The 18896-nt window shown below is 38.5% G+C and overlaps 2 protein-coding genes across 2 annotated transcripts; both read right to left on the bottom strand.

Moving 5' to 3' along the window:
- Positions 1-2914: 2914 nt before the first annotated feature.
- On the bottom strand, positions 2915-8153 carry LOC140859244 (glycosyltransferase BC10-like). The gene is made up of 8 exons (XM_073260933.1): positions 7994-8153; positions 7837-7908; positions 7593-7683; positions 6301-6381; positions 5765-5824; positions 5547-5669; positions 5387-5425; positions 2915-3330 (listed from the first exon to the last, which is right to left on the bottom strand). Exons 1-8 carry the CDS (start codon positions 8071-8073, stop codon positions 3196-3198), a joined length of 681 nt encoding a protein of 226 aa, XP_073117034.1. The 5' UTR covers positions 8074-8153; the 3' UTR covers positions 2915-3195.
- Positions 8154-13223: 5070 nt separating this feature from the next.
- LOC140859168 (uncharacterized) lies at positions 13224-14049 on the bottom strand. Its single transcript, XM_073260777.1, has one exon. It carries the CDS (start codon positions 13894-13896, stop codon positions 13354-13356), a length of 543 nt encoding a protein of 180 aa, XP_073116878.1. The 5' UTR covers positions 13897-14049; the 3' UTR covers positions 13224-13353.
- Between the last annotated feature and the right edge of the window lie 4847 nt (positions 14050-18896).

The raw sequence follows: 18896 nt of genomic DNA, 5'->3' as shown, positions 1-18896 counted from the left end.
TCAACTCATCCTCCTTTGTCTTCTACCAGTCAAGTAACTTTTCTCGGAAGCCCACTGGGATATTTCTTCCGGCACGTTGTTTTGTATGATCTCATGCACGGAAAATGGAAGCCAGTATTCCAGCAAGTAAACTATTACTAGAAAGATTACCCATATCTACGGGAGATGATGCATTTCGTCGGCTAGGATTGTGCATAACAGCATCTTTGGATCAAAATGTTCAAGAAACAATAAACTTCCTGAATTATTGCAAAATTATTATGTACGTGTCAAGCAGATCGTCGGAGTCAACCACGTTCCGTCCCACAAAATATTGTCCATTTCACTAGGTCCGAATGGAGAGCGTGCCCCGTGATCCCCATCGGAGGTTATCTCTGGAGCCTCTGAGCGGACCCAACCGGAGGTTGTACCTCTCTGGCCCAGCATCACGCAGACAGCCTCACGATTTTGTCCTTCGCCCTTTGGACAAAAGGAGAAGATGTGCTCTGTCCTTCGCCCTTTGGACAAAAGGAGAAGGTGTGCTCGTATCCCTCTTAAGCACATGCACATATCAGAATTGTCCGATGTGGGACTATTAAGGAAGGTCCCCCCACAGCCACCTGGCGCGCCACTGTTGTGCGCACATGTCAAGCAGGTCGTCGAAGTCAACCACGCTCCGCCGCACGAAGTATTGTCCGCTTCGGTTAGATCCGGACAAGGAGCGTGCCCTGTGGTCCCCATCGGGGGTTGTCTTGGAGCCCCTGAGCGGGCCCCACCGAGGGTTATACCTCTCCGGTCCAGCGTCACGCAGACGGCTTCACGGTTTTGTCCTTCATCTTTTGGACAAAAGGCACCTCGTGAGGGAAGATGTGCTCGTATCCTCTTAAGCACATACACACACCAGAGTTGTCTGATGTGGGACTATTAAGAGAGGTCCCCCACAGCTTGCCCACAACAACTATCATAACAATATTTCACAAATTAATAATTTTTTTAAAAAAAAATCAAAAAAACTACATATCTCGTGCCATGTCAGTTGTTCATTTTTTGCGAGTCTAAATTAAGCATTTTTATGAATGTGAGAAGGACATGTTAACCATATCGAGTGTGGTTTGACATGAAGCATCCGAACAAAAATCCTTTGGTACATGCACCGGAGAAAATAACTCTTACTTTTTTGCCTCATTTTCTATAGCGTCCATTTTAAAGTGAAAGCCCTGGAGTCAGGATGACTCCTACTCCTACCAACAGAGTCCGTCTATTCCATTACCTAAAAAAATAAAGAATCCTGAATGGAACCACCGGAAATGCACAGGAGATCTGAGAATTTGAGATGCTGCTTTCATTAAAATTTGATCAGATTTTAAATCTTATATTTTTTGTTCAAAATGATGGGCATGACAATTCCCACATTCATTTTTACTTTTTTTAAAAATTACCAACGTGTGACACACCGTCGAGCTCTGAAAGGTATACAAACACCACATCACAAGAACCATCTGGCGTCATAACTTTGAATTCCACCACTTTCTTTTATCCTAATTCGATGTCTTTTCGTGAGGAGATGACCCAAGATTAGTTGGCCACGTTCATAATTTTAAATAACTATGCTGTCAATTTTGCTGGAAAAATATCAATTTTCCTTCCTACAAGAAACTAGCTTTGACAGCGACAAAATAGACTTTTCTTCCTCCTATAGTTGGTTCGATTAGGTAAATAAATGTGATACATTTTTATATCCACATAAAGATGTCCAAATGACATAAGCTCTTTCACATCCCACTTAAAGAAGGCATAAAGGGGTTCCGGGTCTATGATTCTCACGCACAAAACTGGACGAAGTAAATAACTTTCTTTGAAGATTCAAACCTACACAATCACCCTTTTCATGGACATCATTTTATTTAACTCTATTGCTTTACTTTGTCGCAGCAGCAGCAGCAACAACAAGAAGCAGGAGCAGTATTAACCAAGGTGAATCAAAAGCAGTTCGACGGCATTTTGGAGGCAAAAAATGCCTCTTGCGTATGAGTTATAGTTTGGATGTGAATAAAATAGCTATTTGAGTTTGACCGAAACCTTACCTGATGTGTATCCAAGATTATTTAAAGCTAAGGAAGCCATTGTCAACAAATTGTAGGTTTAGGTCCAAATCATACAGACCTTGATGCAATCAATGTACAGCAAGTTCACAAATTTAGATGAGCTATTCAGATAGGGTCTTAATTTGTCCGTCTCTCCTTGGTAAATCCTTCAGTTTTTTTCTTTTGCTGAAAGATTCACAAATGGAGCCTTACTTCAGCATACATCATGTGTACAAGCTACAGAGAATAATTTTGCTCTATAACATAATTGGAAGAATAATAGTTTGAAATCGAACATATTGGAGATCCAAACATTAAGGCCACAACAACCGGAACACAATTAAACACACCCTCTTGAAACCAAAATGAAGAAGTGTTGTATTGAATTGGAAAGCAATGTGAAAAGGTTTTGTTCTGACCACCAAACAGATGGCTGACTACCCATTCTTGTCAGACTGGTTAAGCCACAAGACGAATTATAATAAAGCTGCCATAAGAGGAGACCTGGAACGGATCAACCCAAACTATAGTACTAAACTTAGGCGGAGGTTGGTATAGAAAGATGGCAACTCCGAGAGTTCTGCTACATCAAAAAAAAAATAATGACGAGAGTTTTTTCAAAAAATGTCATATGGACAAAACTTGTTCTATGCAATGAAAATACTAAACTTTTCATTAACTATAGCCCTGTTGGAATATAATAAGTACAAGAGGGAAGTAATTTGTGATCTTTTGTTTTCCATCTCTGCGAAAATGGATCAAATTACAGCAGTTAAATAGGCTAACAAAATTTGCTGTTCCAAAAGCAGAACCACTGGACGAAAATGAAAGAACCTACATAAAACCGATAATAAAAGAAAGCTATTGATTAAAAAGAAAACAGAAAAATTATGGAGACATTAATTGAGGGGCAGAGAGGCATTGAGTTGGCAGCCACCTCAGCCCTACTCAAACACTCACAGAACTCAAGCCATTCCTCAAGCATCCGACAGTCTCTCCCGTCCTATGAACCTGATTGGCATTACAGATCGACGAGCAGTTTCATGTGTACACAATTTATATACTAAATTAGGAACTGAAGGGTGAGGGACAGAGTTTGAATGCTCGGCCAAAAGAATGCTACGTATGCTGCTCACTCAAATAGAGCTGTAAAATTGGAGAGTAAATTCATCACATTATCAAGCGTTTCAGGGACAAATTTCCTGGCAAATAAATAACATGGCCTCTTTGATCCATTCCATAGGCAAGGTCTCTTCTGCACTACCTTCTGCAAGAAAGAATGAGACAGTGATAGTACAATTCATCTTCTATCAGTGCGTATTAAGAGAAAATGCAGGAAAAAAATGGGTATCCCCTCCAAGTAGAAAAAGAGAATCAGTGGAGTTTGTACTGAACAAGGAAAATTAAAAAAAAAAAAAAAAAAACTATATATATAGAAATATTTCCAAATATGGGTCCGACTGATACTTGAAAATAGGCTAAATGTTCTTCCTTGCAAATGACTATAAAGGCAAATCTTGTGGAGGGGAACAATTTTGTATTTCAGTCAGCATTGAAACTGCACAGCATAAAATTTGTCTTACCAGCTTATGAACTGTCAACTTTTTCCTCTCATAACATTTTCAATGAAGATCTTTATATGAATAGAAAACTTGAGATAGGATGCACAGCAAATAAATTGGTTTCTAAGATTGTCTACAAGGGCATAGTCATTCAGGCTTGAAACAAGTAACGGTATCTTCCGCAACATTCTATATTCATGTGATTCTACGTAAGCATATTTTGAACAACTGGTAGGTCTTGGCAGGGTTTCACAAGAAAATATTGTTCACGTTTGCTTCACGGACAGGTCGAACTATCATGCTACTAGTTGGTGCGCCTTAGCTTCAGCTTTTGAAGGTTCACGTGCATGTGTGCCAATACAGACCAACGCTCTCCCACTCACACATGCACACGCACATGCATGCATACACACACATGTATGTATGTATGTATGTATGCAAAAAGCTAGTTAGCTTTGTAATTCAGTATATAGGCATGATTTGTCCTTTGTAGGTTGCACAAGTGTAACCCTTGCACATTTAATCCAACTCTTTACCAATAAATTCATGTCCTTTGAACCAAACTTGAATGTCTAACCAATTAGTGAGAACTTGACCACCTCAGCTCTTTCTCATGCCGCCAGGATGCATCACTTTCAGATGCCATGATTGCTTTTCCTTTCATAACAGAGATTTTTCCAAGAGAGAATTTTGATTTCACCTTCACCATTCTAGATCCTCCACGAGAAAATCTTGATTTAAGAATAATTGCAGTTACATGTACGTTCAAGATTGTAGACTTCACAGAGAGCCCTCTTTCTACGTTTTGAAGCTTTGCTATTTTGGAGGTTCATCTATCACAACTCATAACATCTCCATGTCCATGATTTTGTAACCAGGTGACCATTTAATGGGAATTCGAAGTTATTCTTATGCCCTCAGTTTTTGGTTATTTTTTTAACCTTGATTTTCACTCTCTAGAAGCAGATCTTAGAGATATCCATCTTTCTTGGCTCTCCGCATCTTACTCAAAACAAATGGATACTGGACCTTAGTTTATGGTCCCTAGTACAATGTAGACCATATATTCTAGAGTGCAAGTCATGTCATGCTACATCAAAGTTGCGGGGAACCTCAATGAGGATCTATATTTCAAAATATAGTATAAAATGTGATGTTGCCTCACATTAAACTACAGCTTTTCCTGACATAGCATACAATGAGAGAGGCAAAAGTTCACATATGCATGAAATGGATATCATCATGATAAGAAGAACAAGAATAACATAGTGAAAATTCCAGCAGTCAAGCTAATGGAAATATGAGCAACTCATATAAGTTGTCTACTTCTAATTCATCAAAATTCCCAGTGTGGCTTAACATCTGCACGTGACACAAGGAAAATCAGCTCCTCTGTTGGGGTTGGGGTCTTCTCTTTATTAGAACACTACCTCTTGAATCTCTATAATTTAAAGCGATGGAAGAGAAGTGCATCAACCACAAAAAAGACATTATTTATCAAATTATATGAACAAAAATGTTAAGGAAAAAATTTTGTATCATTTATTCTATAGGTTGACAGAATCAAAGCCAGTCGCAACAAATATACTTTAATGGATCAGTCTGTTCATTATATTTGCTGAGTTCTATGGAAAAGAGCATGTTAAAAACTGCAGAATATTTTATTGAGAAGGAAAAAACATCAAAAAAGAAAAGGTACACTTCAAATTGAAAGGTGGACCAAAAAATAAAGGAAAAATGCAAAAGATCTGTCAAGTGTACCTTTGCATCACTTGTAACATGTACGGTCTCATCAATAGACTGCAAAAAAACACCATTACTAGATTAACATATCATTAACTCTACACAAGATTGCAGTTGTTACAGGTAAAAATCAAACCAGAGCTTTTCATTTTGCTGTTCAAAAGAAATTCAAACATACTGTTATATTCTTCAAAAGCTTGAAAGTAACATCCCGAGCTTTGTATGATTTTGGATGCCACTTTCCCTCAGACCAATCAACATGAGTCACAGACCAATTTGCAATTCCAGTAGGATCAACCATCTGCAAGATTAAAAAAAAGAGCAATAACAATGAAAAGCAGAAAAGGAAAATTATTTGATGAAGATTTGAGCATAAATGGTCTCTAATGTGCTGACGTGGAAAAGAGTTGGCAGGTAATGTTCATCAGAATAGCAATTCCGTCCTTCCATACCTGGCTGTGATAGTCAAATATATAACAACATCAGTACATTTTTCATGAAAGTAAGCACCATGAACGCATTCTAATGATACAGAATCTTTTAGTCAGAAAAGCAAACCAACCCCTACAGGTAGCAGATTAACTGGTCTTGCCAAACACCATGCCAAATTCAAATATACATGCATGCATACATGTATGCTCAATTCAAATATACATTTGCTACACCGTCACCATTAGCTGTAATTTTTAGTAAGATATCATGTCAATTTGAAAACAAATCACTCCTTACTTGCAGCTCACAGTACTTTTGGCTGTGGAAATCTGGGATGAGTACCACATCTTTAGTACCAGCTATGTCAAGGTCAATCAATGGTATTTCAAAATTGTTACAACACTCAACAAAAAAAATTATTTCAAAATAACTTAAGAAACAGCTAAAACTTCTTGATTGTTTGCTGGAACAAGCAGTAATTTATCATACACACAACTTACCTTACAATAAAGCTTGAATTTTGTGTAGTAAAGACTGTCAGCCAGAATCAGCACAGCATGTTGTCGCTTGATTGAAAACCACTGCAATATGAATAATACTTAAGATATTAAAGCAATTTCATGAACCTCTCCATCCCCCATTGCCCCACCAAAAAAGAGAGAAAGAAATAAAGCTTGAACCCATGCAAGTTTTGTTACATTGTCAGCTACAATTCTACTTTTTCACATCCATAAATTTTACTTTTTTTATGTATATCAATTTTCCCTGTGGTTGACCACTCATGTGAGGGCATGTGGCAATTGTAGCCATACATATAAGGGTTTCTTTGCTAGCTTTGATATTAAACATCACTCTGTCTCAACTTCCAGTTACAGTTAGAAACTCCAAATTATTACAAAAATCAACATTGACTTGTCTCCAACCAAAGGATCCAAATAAGTATATAGAAAATGAATGTGATATATGACTATGTTTTTTTACTGAAAATTCCAGAGATATTACATGGTTAGCCATGTATATTGGTAATTCAAAGATTGCCCATGAGGACACACTCCAAGCATACTGATTTGTCAACTAAGATTCCTCCGGATAAAAATGAGGTACCATGGCAGGTATTATCTAAATCTATAGGCCATGCTTCATGCTTTTCTACTTTTGGTTGTGATTTATTTTTTTAAATTTTTTTAATTTTTTAACAGTATTACTTCAGCAAATTGCTCATCCAAAAGGAAAAGAAATTGAAACCCCGCAGATATGGTCCATGATAAGCTGACTTTTGTAGTAAACCTCAACTATGATATTTATCAACTTCGATGCTGCTATAATGAATTAGTGATACAAATCCATCTTCAGCATCATACTTTGTGCATAAAATACTAAAAAACCTTCACAACAAACTCCTATATGTCAAAGTAGTTCTGGCTAACATCAATACAAAAAGACTCCAGGGCAACAAACAGCACCAAAGTTGACCAGAATATTAGGTACTTCAATTATATATCACGTTAAATTCAAAAATGGGATGCTAACCTTATTAATAGGTGATCCATAAAACTTTACACAACCTTGTTAGTTTGATGCTTGTAAGGGTTAAAGGGCACTAAGATATTATTTTTCACCAATAGGCTAACACAAATAGTTATACGTTGGCATTATATCCTGTATTTCCTATGCTTATGGCTTCATTTAACTCCATGGTTCTCCTGCATCCCATAGTCATCTGGGCAAATCTTTCATTTATCCTTATTCAGTTACTCTCCTGGTGATAAATCAGAAATATACTTCAGCTTACCTGTGCACCTTTCCTCCAGTCTTTCTTTTCGATCTCAGGCAACATACGCTCAGAATACCTGCCTGTTCCATGTGGGCCAGGATCCTCAAAACTGAAAACAAATAATTCAACAAGATCAAAAGATGCGATCCAATAAGTCTATAACTGGAATCCTTATATGAAGACTCTATAAATTACTAGCCAGTATCAAAGATGTGAATTTTTATCAGAATAAATTTTATGGCAAAATAACTGAGAGGCTCACCAGTCAATAAAGCTGATATTTGTTTCCATCAGATAACTATATACATAATCAAAATTATGTAATGGTATACAGCTGCAATGCAAATAAATGATAGTTGGAATGCCGATCAAAGCATAACCAAAGCAACCAAAATAAACTGCTGATTCAACACAATCACCTTTCAGAAAGTAACACAAAATGCTGATTATCAGCATCTTGAAGTGCATTTGCCAACAATCTCTTCTCTGCATCAACCATGGAAATTTTCCCCCAGGCCACCTACATGCACTTTGAGTGAACAATAAATGTGCAATTAAACAATACATAAGCACCAATTTAAGTTCCAACCAGCTAATTTAAACCAAAACTACAAACTTTTTTTCGGGGAAAAAAAAAAAGAGAAACATAACAGAAAAGTCACATTTTCAGCTAGTAGATGCTTAAGTTCACAAAAAATGAATATTTCACTCATGCTAGTTTATCTTCGCTATAATTAACAGAATCATTCTCTGCCTCTTACAATAATTATTCTGAGGGAATGAAACAGCAAAAGCTGTATGGATTTCCTAAAAAGATCTAGAGGTTAGCTTGGCAATTTATACAAAAAATACTAAAAAATACCTCAGCTTGAATTAAGAATGAAAAAGAACATGAGATCCATGAAAGGGATTCCACATAAAAAGGAAGTTTCCATGGAAAATGTATTGCTGGTATGAAAAGGCATATCCATAAATCAGCAAATCCAGATGCCAACTTTCCACTTTAGATGTTATAATTAAAAGCATGAAGCAAATTATTCGAATTTCCAAGAGTCATAGAACAGTAGCAAGAATGAATGATGTATGGGCATCTTTCTTGTTAGAGATTTATGAGTAGAAGAAAGTTCAATTGTAATTTTTGGTGGCAATTAAGGAAAAAATATTAGGTTATGACACTACCTTCAGGTTTCATTTACAAAGGTGATCAGGAATGGCAGTGTTCGAGCGATAGTCTACTGGCTTTTTTTTTTCGGGTACATAGTAGTCTACTGGCTTAAAGGAGCTATTAAAAGAATGCTCAAAACATGAACTAAGGTAGCAGCTATTTTGGCATCTTACTACAAATTAACAGATAGTTGTGCTCTGGTGGATTAAAAAACATGGCGACTGTTCTCTGTCTACTTTCTGTTGATAGTGAAGCGGGGACCATAGAGATCAAAATACAGGAAGACCATCACAGCAGAAGACAAAACAGTACTATAGTAATATGAGAACAGCAAGAGCGGATCAGAAAAACCTACTAGGGTAGAGATGTAAGGATATGGAAGAAAAATAATAATATCTGAAATCTATTACTTAATATTCTATATAAAAATGAAATGATAGAAAGGTAAAGGATTATCTCTACTAAGTACAAGGAAGGTGATTAAAATTTGTACACAGCAGAACCATGCTTTCCAACTAAGTATCACAGATCTGGTCACACACCCACAAGATACCCCCATCTAGATGCAACATTATCACACAAAACTAAAACCAAAACTGAAATTTCAAACTTTGTCCATGGATAAAAATTAAAAGTAATTGAAGTATAAAATTATTATATTTAAAACAAAAGGAAAGAAAATAAATTTATTAAAATTATTTTGACAATCAGTAGCCTTAGTCATGTCTATATTTATGATCCACTAAATGGTTGGCTCTCAACCTGATGTCATTCTCCATGAACTGGTGCTGAGGTAGCATAATTCACATAAATCTATTTTCACAAAATTTTGGTAAATTTTCATTGTAATAGCTGATTTATTATATTAAAAAATGTTATCGGGCATCAATCATGCAACACATAATGCCAGAAGTTTTGCCACCCAAGCAACACATGAAGAGGGCCTTTCTGCGTCTTTGACAGAAGTTAATTATACCAGCATTTTCTGTCTATTATTTAACGCTAAGGCATTCATTTTCATGATTAATAGAGTCAAACAAGCACATGCACATAATATTTGAAACTAAATTACTTAGGTTTGGGCTGAAACCATGCATTTAAGTCCTGGTCAGCATAGCATGTTATATACCATGCCACTGATGTACTGGCAAGCAGCAATGGCACTGTACGGGTTGAGTGCTAGTACTTCGCATGCCGCCATGCTAGTTTTAGCGAACATGCCAAGCATTAGCATAGAATGGGATGACATGGTACACAACATGCTAGTGCAAGGCTGGGACACCACCCGCATGAAACAATGAAATCATGCCAGTGCTGGTCAATCATCTACTGATTTTAACCAAAACATAAATGATCTACTTGCACTCCAGAACAAACAAAAAGATTTTACCAGCTGAAAAAATCCATGGTTTATCATCTTCAACATAGTTTTGGACAAAAACTTCAAGTATTGGACTGCGTTAACACTATCAAATTGCCAAGTAGTTTTTTACATCTTCAGACTACAAGAACAGATTTCTTGCTTTCAGCTAATGGGGTATCTTGGACTGAACTTGGCAATTGTATTAAATAATTGTTTAATAGAAGTAGATAATAAGGATATGTTTCATAAAAAGAAATAGCACAGCCCTGTCAAGTTATATGCCTTGAGGATCTTCATAGATTATTCCTGGTGGGGTTTGTAGGACTGAATTTGGCCATGAAAAACTCATACAAATCAAGTGAAAAAGGAAAGGAGTGAGAACCTGTTTGGCTGTCCGTAATTGGGAATTAGATCTCAATTTGGCCCAGGTAGCCCACTTCGATGATGGGTTGGTTTGCAATGAAGTTGAACTGAGTTCCCATAATGACCAACAAAACAAAACAAAAAAAAAAAAAACGGCCCAAAACCACTTCAACAAAACGGGTTCTGTCCGGTCCAGACAAAACTAGCGCCCGAGTAACGCCGCGATGGGAGCTAAACCAATCCACCAGGACACGACGAGGTTTGTAGTTGGATCGACGAAAACCTCCCAAAAGGCCCAACAAAGTTTTTTTTTTTTTTTTTTTTTTTTTTAATATATATTTATTTAAATGGTAGGAGGGTCCAATAAAATTAAGTGATGCATGTTCTAGCAGTAGAGGAATTCTTTATGCATCATGGATGGTGTAGAAAATTCGATATGAAACGCAATATTTTACGTGATTGATCCATATAATCATATTTTTTAATATCTATTAATGCACTCATTAAATATTTGTAAATTTATTTTTCTATTTAAAATTTTAAATGATAAAAATATTTTTTTAATTTAAAAAAATTATGACATCTCGTAGGTATCTATTTTAAAAATTATGATAATTTTTAATAATAAAAATATATTTTTTTTATAATTTTATATCTGCACAATGTTTTAATATGTGTGATGGTATCCTAATAAGCTGTTCGGTGATATAAATTTTTAAAATAAAAAATATTTTTATTATTTAATATTTTAAATTAAAATACGGATCTATAAACATTTAATAGGCGCATTAACTGGCGTTGGAAAGGGTGGCTTCGTTGACCAATGGGAAGGGACGGTGCAACGAGGATTTCTCTAAAGGAGAGTATACAGTATTGATGGTGAGAAGTAGATGCCGCCAAGCCTAAATGGATAAAAGAAAATGTGATCGCCCGAGATTTATGGCAGAGTTCTCAATAATAAAACCGGGAGGATAACTTGGATCTTCTTCCCTGGAATTTGTGGATGAAAGGATGGTAGTACAGACATGTCAATGCGTGCATTGATTTTTGATTCAGTTAGTGGAGGACGCTGGGAACTCGAAAGAATAAATGTATACAGTTGCGACATCGCTCTCCAAGGTGATGCATACATTTTTTTTTTTTTCCATTCCAGCAGATATCCACGCGATCAGTCGGAATAGTATTCGATAGAAATAAAGAAAGGCCGCAGTCCACGTTGATGTGGCAGGAATTAATCTACGGATAGAATAAAAAGATGGTTATGATCCCATATACTTATGATGAACGATGCAGAATAATTACAAGTCATCTTCTAGATTGAGCATAACATTCGGGCAGTAATTATCTGCCGAGTAGCTATGGTGCACATCCGTCTCTTTCGGTAATAGAGACTAACCTTTATTCTAGATATAATCAACATCTAGAGGATCTATCTTTGATATAATTTCTTTCATATCTGTGGAGACTACGTGCCCAGAGTATAAGAATTTTTTTCCTTCACCAGGTATTGTCCGCTTCGGAATGGCGCGTGTCCGTTATAAAGATCACTGAGAACGCTGTCTCTCACGATTTTGCCCCACAAAAAAGACTTCATGTGGGCAAGAGGAAGTCCGCACTCTTAAGCAGTAGACACTTTCGACCATGATATGGGACTTTCGAAGCTCAGCCTCTCGATGTCCGACCCAAAGTGTAGAGTGTACGAACTTTTCTCCCTCCATCGCACGCGAGGTATTGTCCACTTCGGAACGACGCATGCCCGCTACAGGGATCACTGAGAACGCCGTCCCTCATGATTTTATCCCACAAAAGGCGCTTCACGTGAGCAAGAGGGAGTCCACACTCTTAAGCAAGAGATACTCTCGACTTTGATCGATATAGAACTTTCGAGACTCAGTCTTCCGATATTCGACCCACAAGTTACAACAATACCCATACTATTATTTTCACCGTTCTCAAATTTTCATCGCTTCCCAAAATTCTGATCTAACTTAAGTGCACTGGAGGGTTCCTCGTCAAGTAAATTCCAACAATTTTCGGTGTTCAATCTCTTTTGCTTTCTAGTTGGACTCTTGGCAGACTTCTTCGGCCATTCACCAGCTCGTCAAATCTCTCTAGCTTCAAGCTCGTCCGATCATTGTAGTTCGAATTTTGGCAGCAACATCATGTTTCCGTGAAGGAGGGCGTGGATGGATTCCATCCATGGCCCCTTCAGAAGTCAAAAAGATGCATCACATCGTAAACGTCTTTGTGACGGCAACCCATCCTGGCCCTACAAACATTTTAATCATAGATATGATTTGTGTGTTCTCGATGCGTGTGATCTTTATCATCTCATGCATGGCTAATCTACTGATCAAATATGGTTGCATGAACACAACATCTTGGTCGACGTATTTTGTTATCATTCCAAAAATCTCTTCTATTGTAAAGCAGACATGCAATCGGGAGGAAGGAAAAAAAAAAAAAAAACACACACACACACACACACACGAGTGGAGCACTTCACACGTGCCAAGCAACAGTAATGGCACACCATTACGGACGGGATACTCCCAACCTGCGAGCATTTCACGTTTCCGATGCGATCTCATGACCACAAGATGTATTTCGTTATCATTCCAAAAATCTCTTCTATCGTAAAAGAGAGATCTGTCTTTTGCGCCAATCAGAAAAAGAAAAAAAAAAAAAAAAACAAAATCTCATCCACGAGGAGACGAGCGTACAGGCACACACGCGCACGCACGGGGGAGGGGGGAGAGAGAGAAAGTTCATATATTATTTATAAAAAGGAAAAAAAAAAAAAAAAAAGAAGAGAGAAAAACCCATCCATTTCGGAACACCCAAAAACCCACACACGCGTGGAGCACTACACACGTGCCAAGCAAAAGTCACGGCACATTACGGGCGGGATATTCCCAACCTGCGACCATTTCACGTTTCCGATCGGGGCTGGAGCTGCTGTAGGACTCCCTTCCCATGGACCGCCCCAGAGACCGCTCCTCGATCGGGTCCAGCTCCGGCCTCCACGTCCGAGCCCTCGACCGCCACGGCCCATCAGTCCCCGGCCCAATATTCCCCAACACACCGGTCGGCTGTGGGCCTCCGGCGGGTGCCGGCCCGCCCCCCCGACGCGCCATGGCGGTGAGCCGGGTGGCGAGAGAGGCCAGGTCCACCGGCGACGTGTCGGACTGGAAGACGGAATGGGGGAGGAGGAAGTAGATCCGGCCCGGTTCGAGCAAGTCGTCGAGCTGGAGCGGTCGAGAGCCCGGGGAGAGCAGGTGGGCCGCGGAGAAGAGCACGTGCTTGGGGGGCTTCCCCGTTACCTGGCCCGCCGTGACCGGCCCCACGAAGTCCTCCACGTAGCCGTTGATGTGGATCACCCGCACGCCCTCGAACGTCTGTGATGATCTGCAAGAGAATTTGCAACCCATGCCTCCTTCCCTCTCTCAGGCTCTCCTGGAGAGCAAGTTAAAAGCCAGAAAGGAGGGAGAGAATAGAGGGAGGAGATGGAGTCCAAACTTATAGAAGATTAGAGGGAGGGGGTAATGGTGGACGGTCTCAAAGTTGGAGTTGTTGTAAATTGGGTGTGAGGGAACCCCCACTCCAAATTTTTGTGGTGAGTTTACTGAAAAGACCCTAGAATTTTTTTTTTTTTTTTTTTCATTTGTGTTATTTCTTACACAAGGTAGGGGTGTTTAGGGGAGATGATGAGGTCATTTTGGGAAGTGCAAGGAGGTTAGATATTATAAAAATCCAAACTTAGATGGGGTTGTTATCATTGGAGTATGACTTTGTTGGCTTCTTATCACGTGGTGTGGTGTCTTTTTCACAACAAGTACTGGCTTTTTTATGCGAGGACCGTGCCGGCATGGATTTAGTTCCGCATCCACTATGCATTGGATAGATTTCAGATAATATCTTTATCCGTTAGAATTTGAGGATTCATTGAATCGGGGATCCATTTTGGGTTTTGGAGCGAGTGAATGAGCCAAAAATGAGCTCACAAGCAGCGTTGACAATTTAAAAGTTTGCTCAAGTCTGCTACTTTTTAAGTCAATCTCACAACCTTATCTTTTGCTCAAGTCTCAGAGGCTGCATAAAATCTCTCGGAAGCAGCTCTTCTATCCTAATCTTCCAACCGTAGTACGTCTTCAAAGCACGGTGTTTGAATAAAAGCCACAACGCGGATGTATGTCGGTCATGTTTACGTATAAGAACTTAAAATTTGGAGTGAGAGAGATCTGCTCGACATGCTCTCCCAGCTCTGACTGTTCCAAATATTTGATTTTTTTTTTCGATATAAAAAAGGAGACTATGGTGCTATAAACTTTATTCAGTATAAAAGCTGGACAACGAAAAAGAACAGGAATTTACGAGTATGATAACCGGTGAAATAACAACAGATAAATATAATTGACACAGGACTAAAAGGGTCAAAGGAGGCTCAGAGGGAAGTGAGCGCCAACCAAAACATCTTAGTCGGCGTCGCCTATCATCAGGAAGTTGGATCAGTCCTAAAGAAGCCACTTCAAAATCTCGGCAGCAGCAAAAGAAATCAAAGATGCACCACCAGCCGCAAACAGATATCCAAAAGGCCAGCAAAAAGACTCACAGGGCATGTAGCCTAATCAACAGAGTGGTCAAATTTCGAGCAAAGTCAGACCTTCCTTTTATATTTCCCTCTAACTGCCTGTTTGGATTGGGGGGTATACAGGAAAGGAGAGGAGAGGGTAAAAAATAGACTCCTATTTGATAAAAATTTTTGAGAGGTAAAAGAGGATAGAGAAAGGTTCTCTCAATCCTTTCCTACCCTTCGTTCACTCAATTTTCTATATCTTTAATTTAAATTATAAAGAACGGAAATGTTTAAGCTCAAATTTTATTTTTTTAATTTATTTTTAATAAAATTTTAAAATTATAAATAGGTCATTTGTACAAATCAATTTTTGCTCTTCACATAAGTCAAAAATCCTAGCCACCCTTTCGCCCGCAGGTCGCCCTTCGCATGAGCTTATTACTTGATAGACCTCTTTTTATTATTTTTGAATAAAAATTTTATATATGCAATATAAGATTTTATATATGCAGCGAGCTCCTTACAAGTTCATAGTTTCAGTACGAAATTTTTTAGTACATGAAGCAAATGCATCTTACATGAAAGTATCTAATAAATTTATTTTAAATAATAAAAAATATCATCAATATTAAATAGTATATATATTAATGAGAGAGCGCATATTTATCAAAATATATATAAAATTTTTTTTATCTCTCTCTTTACCTCTCTATCCTACCCTCTATCCAAATAAGAATAAGGTACGTACCTTTCTTCTTTATCCTTCTCATTTCTTTCCAAATAAGGGTTCATTAATTCTCTTATCCTCCCCTCCTCTTATCTCGTGTATATCTAATCAAAATAGGCTGTAAGAGTTAAGAAAAGCAAAGTAAGGCAGGGACAAACAGAGAGATTCAAAAAATGATGCAGTATAATTTGTTTTAATAATAGATAATTGATCATTATCCAATATAAAATTTTCATCATAGTCTCACAGGATAATCAGCAGAAAAAAAAAAGACTGAATATAAACTTTTAGAAGCAAACGGGAAAGAGCGGGATCGAAATTTAGCCAAGATCGTGGAGAAGTCAGACATGTGTCTATCTCTCGTGAGAACGGCCTAATCAAAAAATAAGCACACAGATTTGCCAATGATAGCTTCCAGAGAGACAACTTTGTACGTGAGTTTCACTCCAGTATTTGCTCTTTCTTGGATTCTTGGGAGGGAGCCAATTGGCATTGGGTGGGATTGTAAAAGAAATAATTGGCCATGTCTTCCTGTCCCATCATCCAGTATTTTATTTACTGATTCTCACCGATGTACCTATATTCGTTTGATATAATTTATTCGTTTTATCGATTGGCCAGAGGAAGTCCAATCGAGCTAGATCGATACAGGAAGCAAGAGTTATGATATAGAAATCGATATCAATCAATTGCTGATGAGAGCGTGATGACTTTGTCAACAGCATTCATGGGATGACAAGAAATCCATCACCCAAGTAGTGAGGACAGCTTGGAAAAGCAATTTCCTAATCACAACCATGCTATGACTTTTATTTGGAAGGAAGCCTTCACTTCCTATTCCCATCAGAAAAATCTATACTATGACCTTTTAGCCTTCCAAACTGACAGCTTCAACTCATCCTCCTTTGTCTTCTACCAGTCAAGTAACTTTTCTCGGAAGCCCACTGGGATATTTCTTCCGGCACGTTGTTTTGTATGATCTCATGCACGGAAAATGGAAGCCAGTATTCCAGCAAGTAAACTATTACTAGAAAGATTACCCATATCTACGGGAGATGATGCATTTCGTCGGCTAGGATTGTGCATAACAGCATCTTTGGATCAAAATGTTCAAGAAACAATAAACTTCCTGAATTATTGCAAAATTATTATGTACGTGTCAAGCAGATCGTCGGAGTCAACCACGTTCCGTCCCACAAAATATTGTCCATTTCACTAGGTCCGAACGGAGAGCGTGCCCCGTGATCCCCATCGGAGGTTATCTCTGGAGCCTCTGAGCGGACCCAACCGGAGGTTGTACCTCTCTGGCCCAGCATCACGCAGACAGCCTCACGATTTTGTCCTTCGCCCTTTGGACAAAAGGAGAAGATGTGCTCTGTCCTTCGCCCTTTGGACAAAAGGAGAAGGTGTGCTCGTATCCCTCTTAAGCACATGCACATATCAGAATTGTCCGATGTGGGACTATTAAGGAAGGTCCCCCCACAGCCCACCTGGCGCGCCACTGTTGTGCGCACATGTCAAGCAGGTCGTCGAAGTCAACCACGCTCCGCCGCACGAAGTATTGTCCGCTTCGGTTAGATCCGGACAAGGAGCGTGCCCTGTGGTCCCCATCGGGGTTGTCTTGGAGCCCCTGAGCGGGCCCCACCGAGGGTTATACCTCTCCGGTCCAGCGTCACGCAGACGGCTTCACGGTTTTGTCCTTCATCTTTTGGACAAAAGGCACCTCGTGAGGGAAGATGTGCTCGTATCCCTCTTAAGCACATACACACACCAGAGTTGTCTGATGTGGGACTATTAAGAGAGGTCCCCCACAGCTTGCCCACAACAACTATCATAACAAATATTTCACAAATTAATAATTTTTTTAAAAAAAAAATCAAAAAAAACTACATATCTCGTGCCATGTCAGTTGTTCATTTTTTGCGAGTCTAAATTAAGCATTTTTATGAATGTGAGAAGGACATGTTAACCATATCGAGTGTGGTTTGACATGAAGCATCCGAACAAAAATCCTTTGGTACATGCACCGGAGAAAATAACTCTTACTTTTTTGCCTCATTTTCTATAGCGTCCATTTTAAAGTGAAAGCCCTGGAGTCAGGATGACTCCTACTCCTACCAACAGAGTCCGTCTATTCCATTACCTAAAAAAAATAAAGAATCCTGAATGGAACCACCGGAAATGCACAGGAGATCTGAGAATTTGAGATGCTGCTTTCATTAAAATTTGATCAGATTTTAAATCTTATATTTTTTGTTCAAAATGATGGGCATGACAATTCCCACATTCATTTTTACTTTTTTTAAAAAATTACCAACGTGTGACACACCGTCGAGCTCTGAAAGGTATACAAACACCACATCACAAGAACCATCTGGCGTCATAACTTTGAATTCCACCACTTTCTTTTATCCTAATTCGATGTCTTTTCGTGAGGAGATGACCCAAGATTAGTTGGCCACGTTCATAATTTTAAATAACTATGCTGTCAATTTTGCTGGAAAAATATCAATTTTCCTTCCTACAAGAAACTAGCTTTGACAGCGACAAAATAGACTTTTCTTCCTCCTATAGTTGGTTCGATTAGGTAAATAAATGTGATACATTTTTATATCCACATAAAGATGTCCAAATGACATAAGCTCTTTCACATCCCACTTAAAGAAGGCATAAAGGGGTTCCGGGTCTATGATTCTCACGCACAAAACTGGACGAAGTAAATAACTTTCTTTGAAGATTCAAACCTACACAATCACCCTTTTCATGGACATCATTTTATTTAACTCTATTGCTTTACTTTGTCGCAGCAGCAGCAGCAACAACAAGAAGCAGGAGCAGTATTAACCAAGGTGAATCAAAAGCAGTTCGACGGCATTTTGGAGGCAAAAAATGCCTCTTGCGTATGAGTTATAGTTTGGATGTGAATAAAATAGCTATTTGAGTTTGACCGAAACCTTACCTGATGTGTATCCAAGATTATTTAAAGCTAAGGAAGCCATTGTCAACAAATTGTAGGTTTAGGTCCAAATCATACAGACCTTGATGCAATCAATGTACAGCAAGTTCACAAATTTAGATGAGCTATTCAGATAGGGTCTTAATTTGTCCGTCTCTCCTTGGTAAATCCT

Source organism: Elaeis guineensis, chromosome 7 (assembly GCF_000442705.2).
Source record: "Elaeis guineensis isolate ETL-2024a chromosome 7, EG11, whole genome shotgun sequence".
Classification (NCBI taxonomy): Eukaryota; Viridiplantae; Streptophyta; class Magnoliopsida; order Arecales; family Arecaceae; genus Elaeis; species Elaeis guineensis.
The sequence above is the reverse complement of the archived record's forward strand: the minus strand, read 5'-3'. Positions and strand labels throughout refer to the sequence as shown.

Coding starts and splice junctions, on each gene's coding strand:
- LOC140859168 (XM_073260777.1), bottom strand. CDS start 13,896: ATGGGTTGCAAATTCTCTTGCAGATCATCACAGACGTTCGAGGGCGTG.
- LOC140859244 (XM_073260933.1), bottom strand. CDS start 8,073: ATGGTTGATGCAGAGAAGAGATTGTTGGCAAATGCACTTCAAGATGCT. Junction 5,426..5,546: donor AGCTTTTGAAGAATATAACA/GTATGTTTGAAT, acceptor GTTTTTTTGCAG/TCTATTGATGAGACCGTACA. Junction 3,331..5,386: donor ATGTTACAAGTGATGCAAAG/GTACACTTGACA, acceptor TCTTTCTTGCAG/AAGGTAGTGCAGAAGAGACC.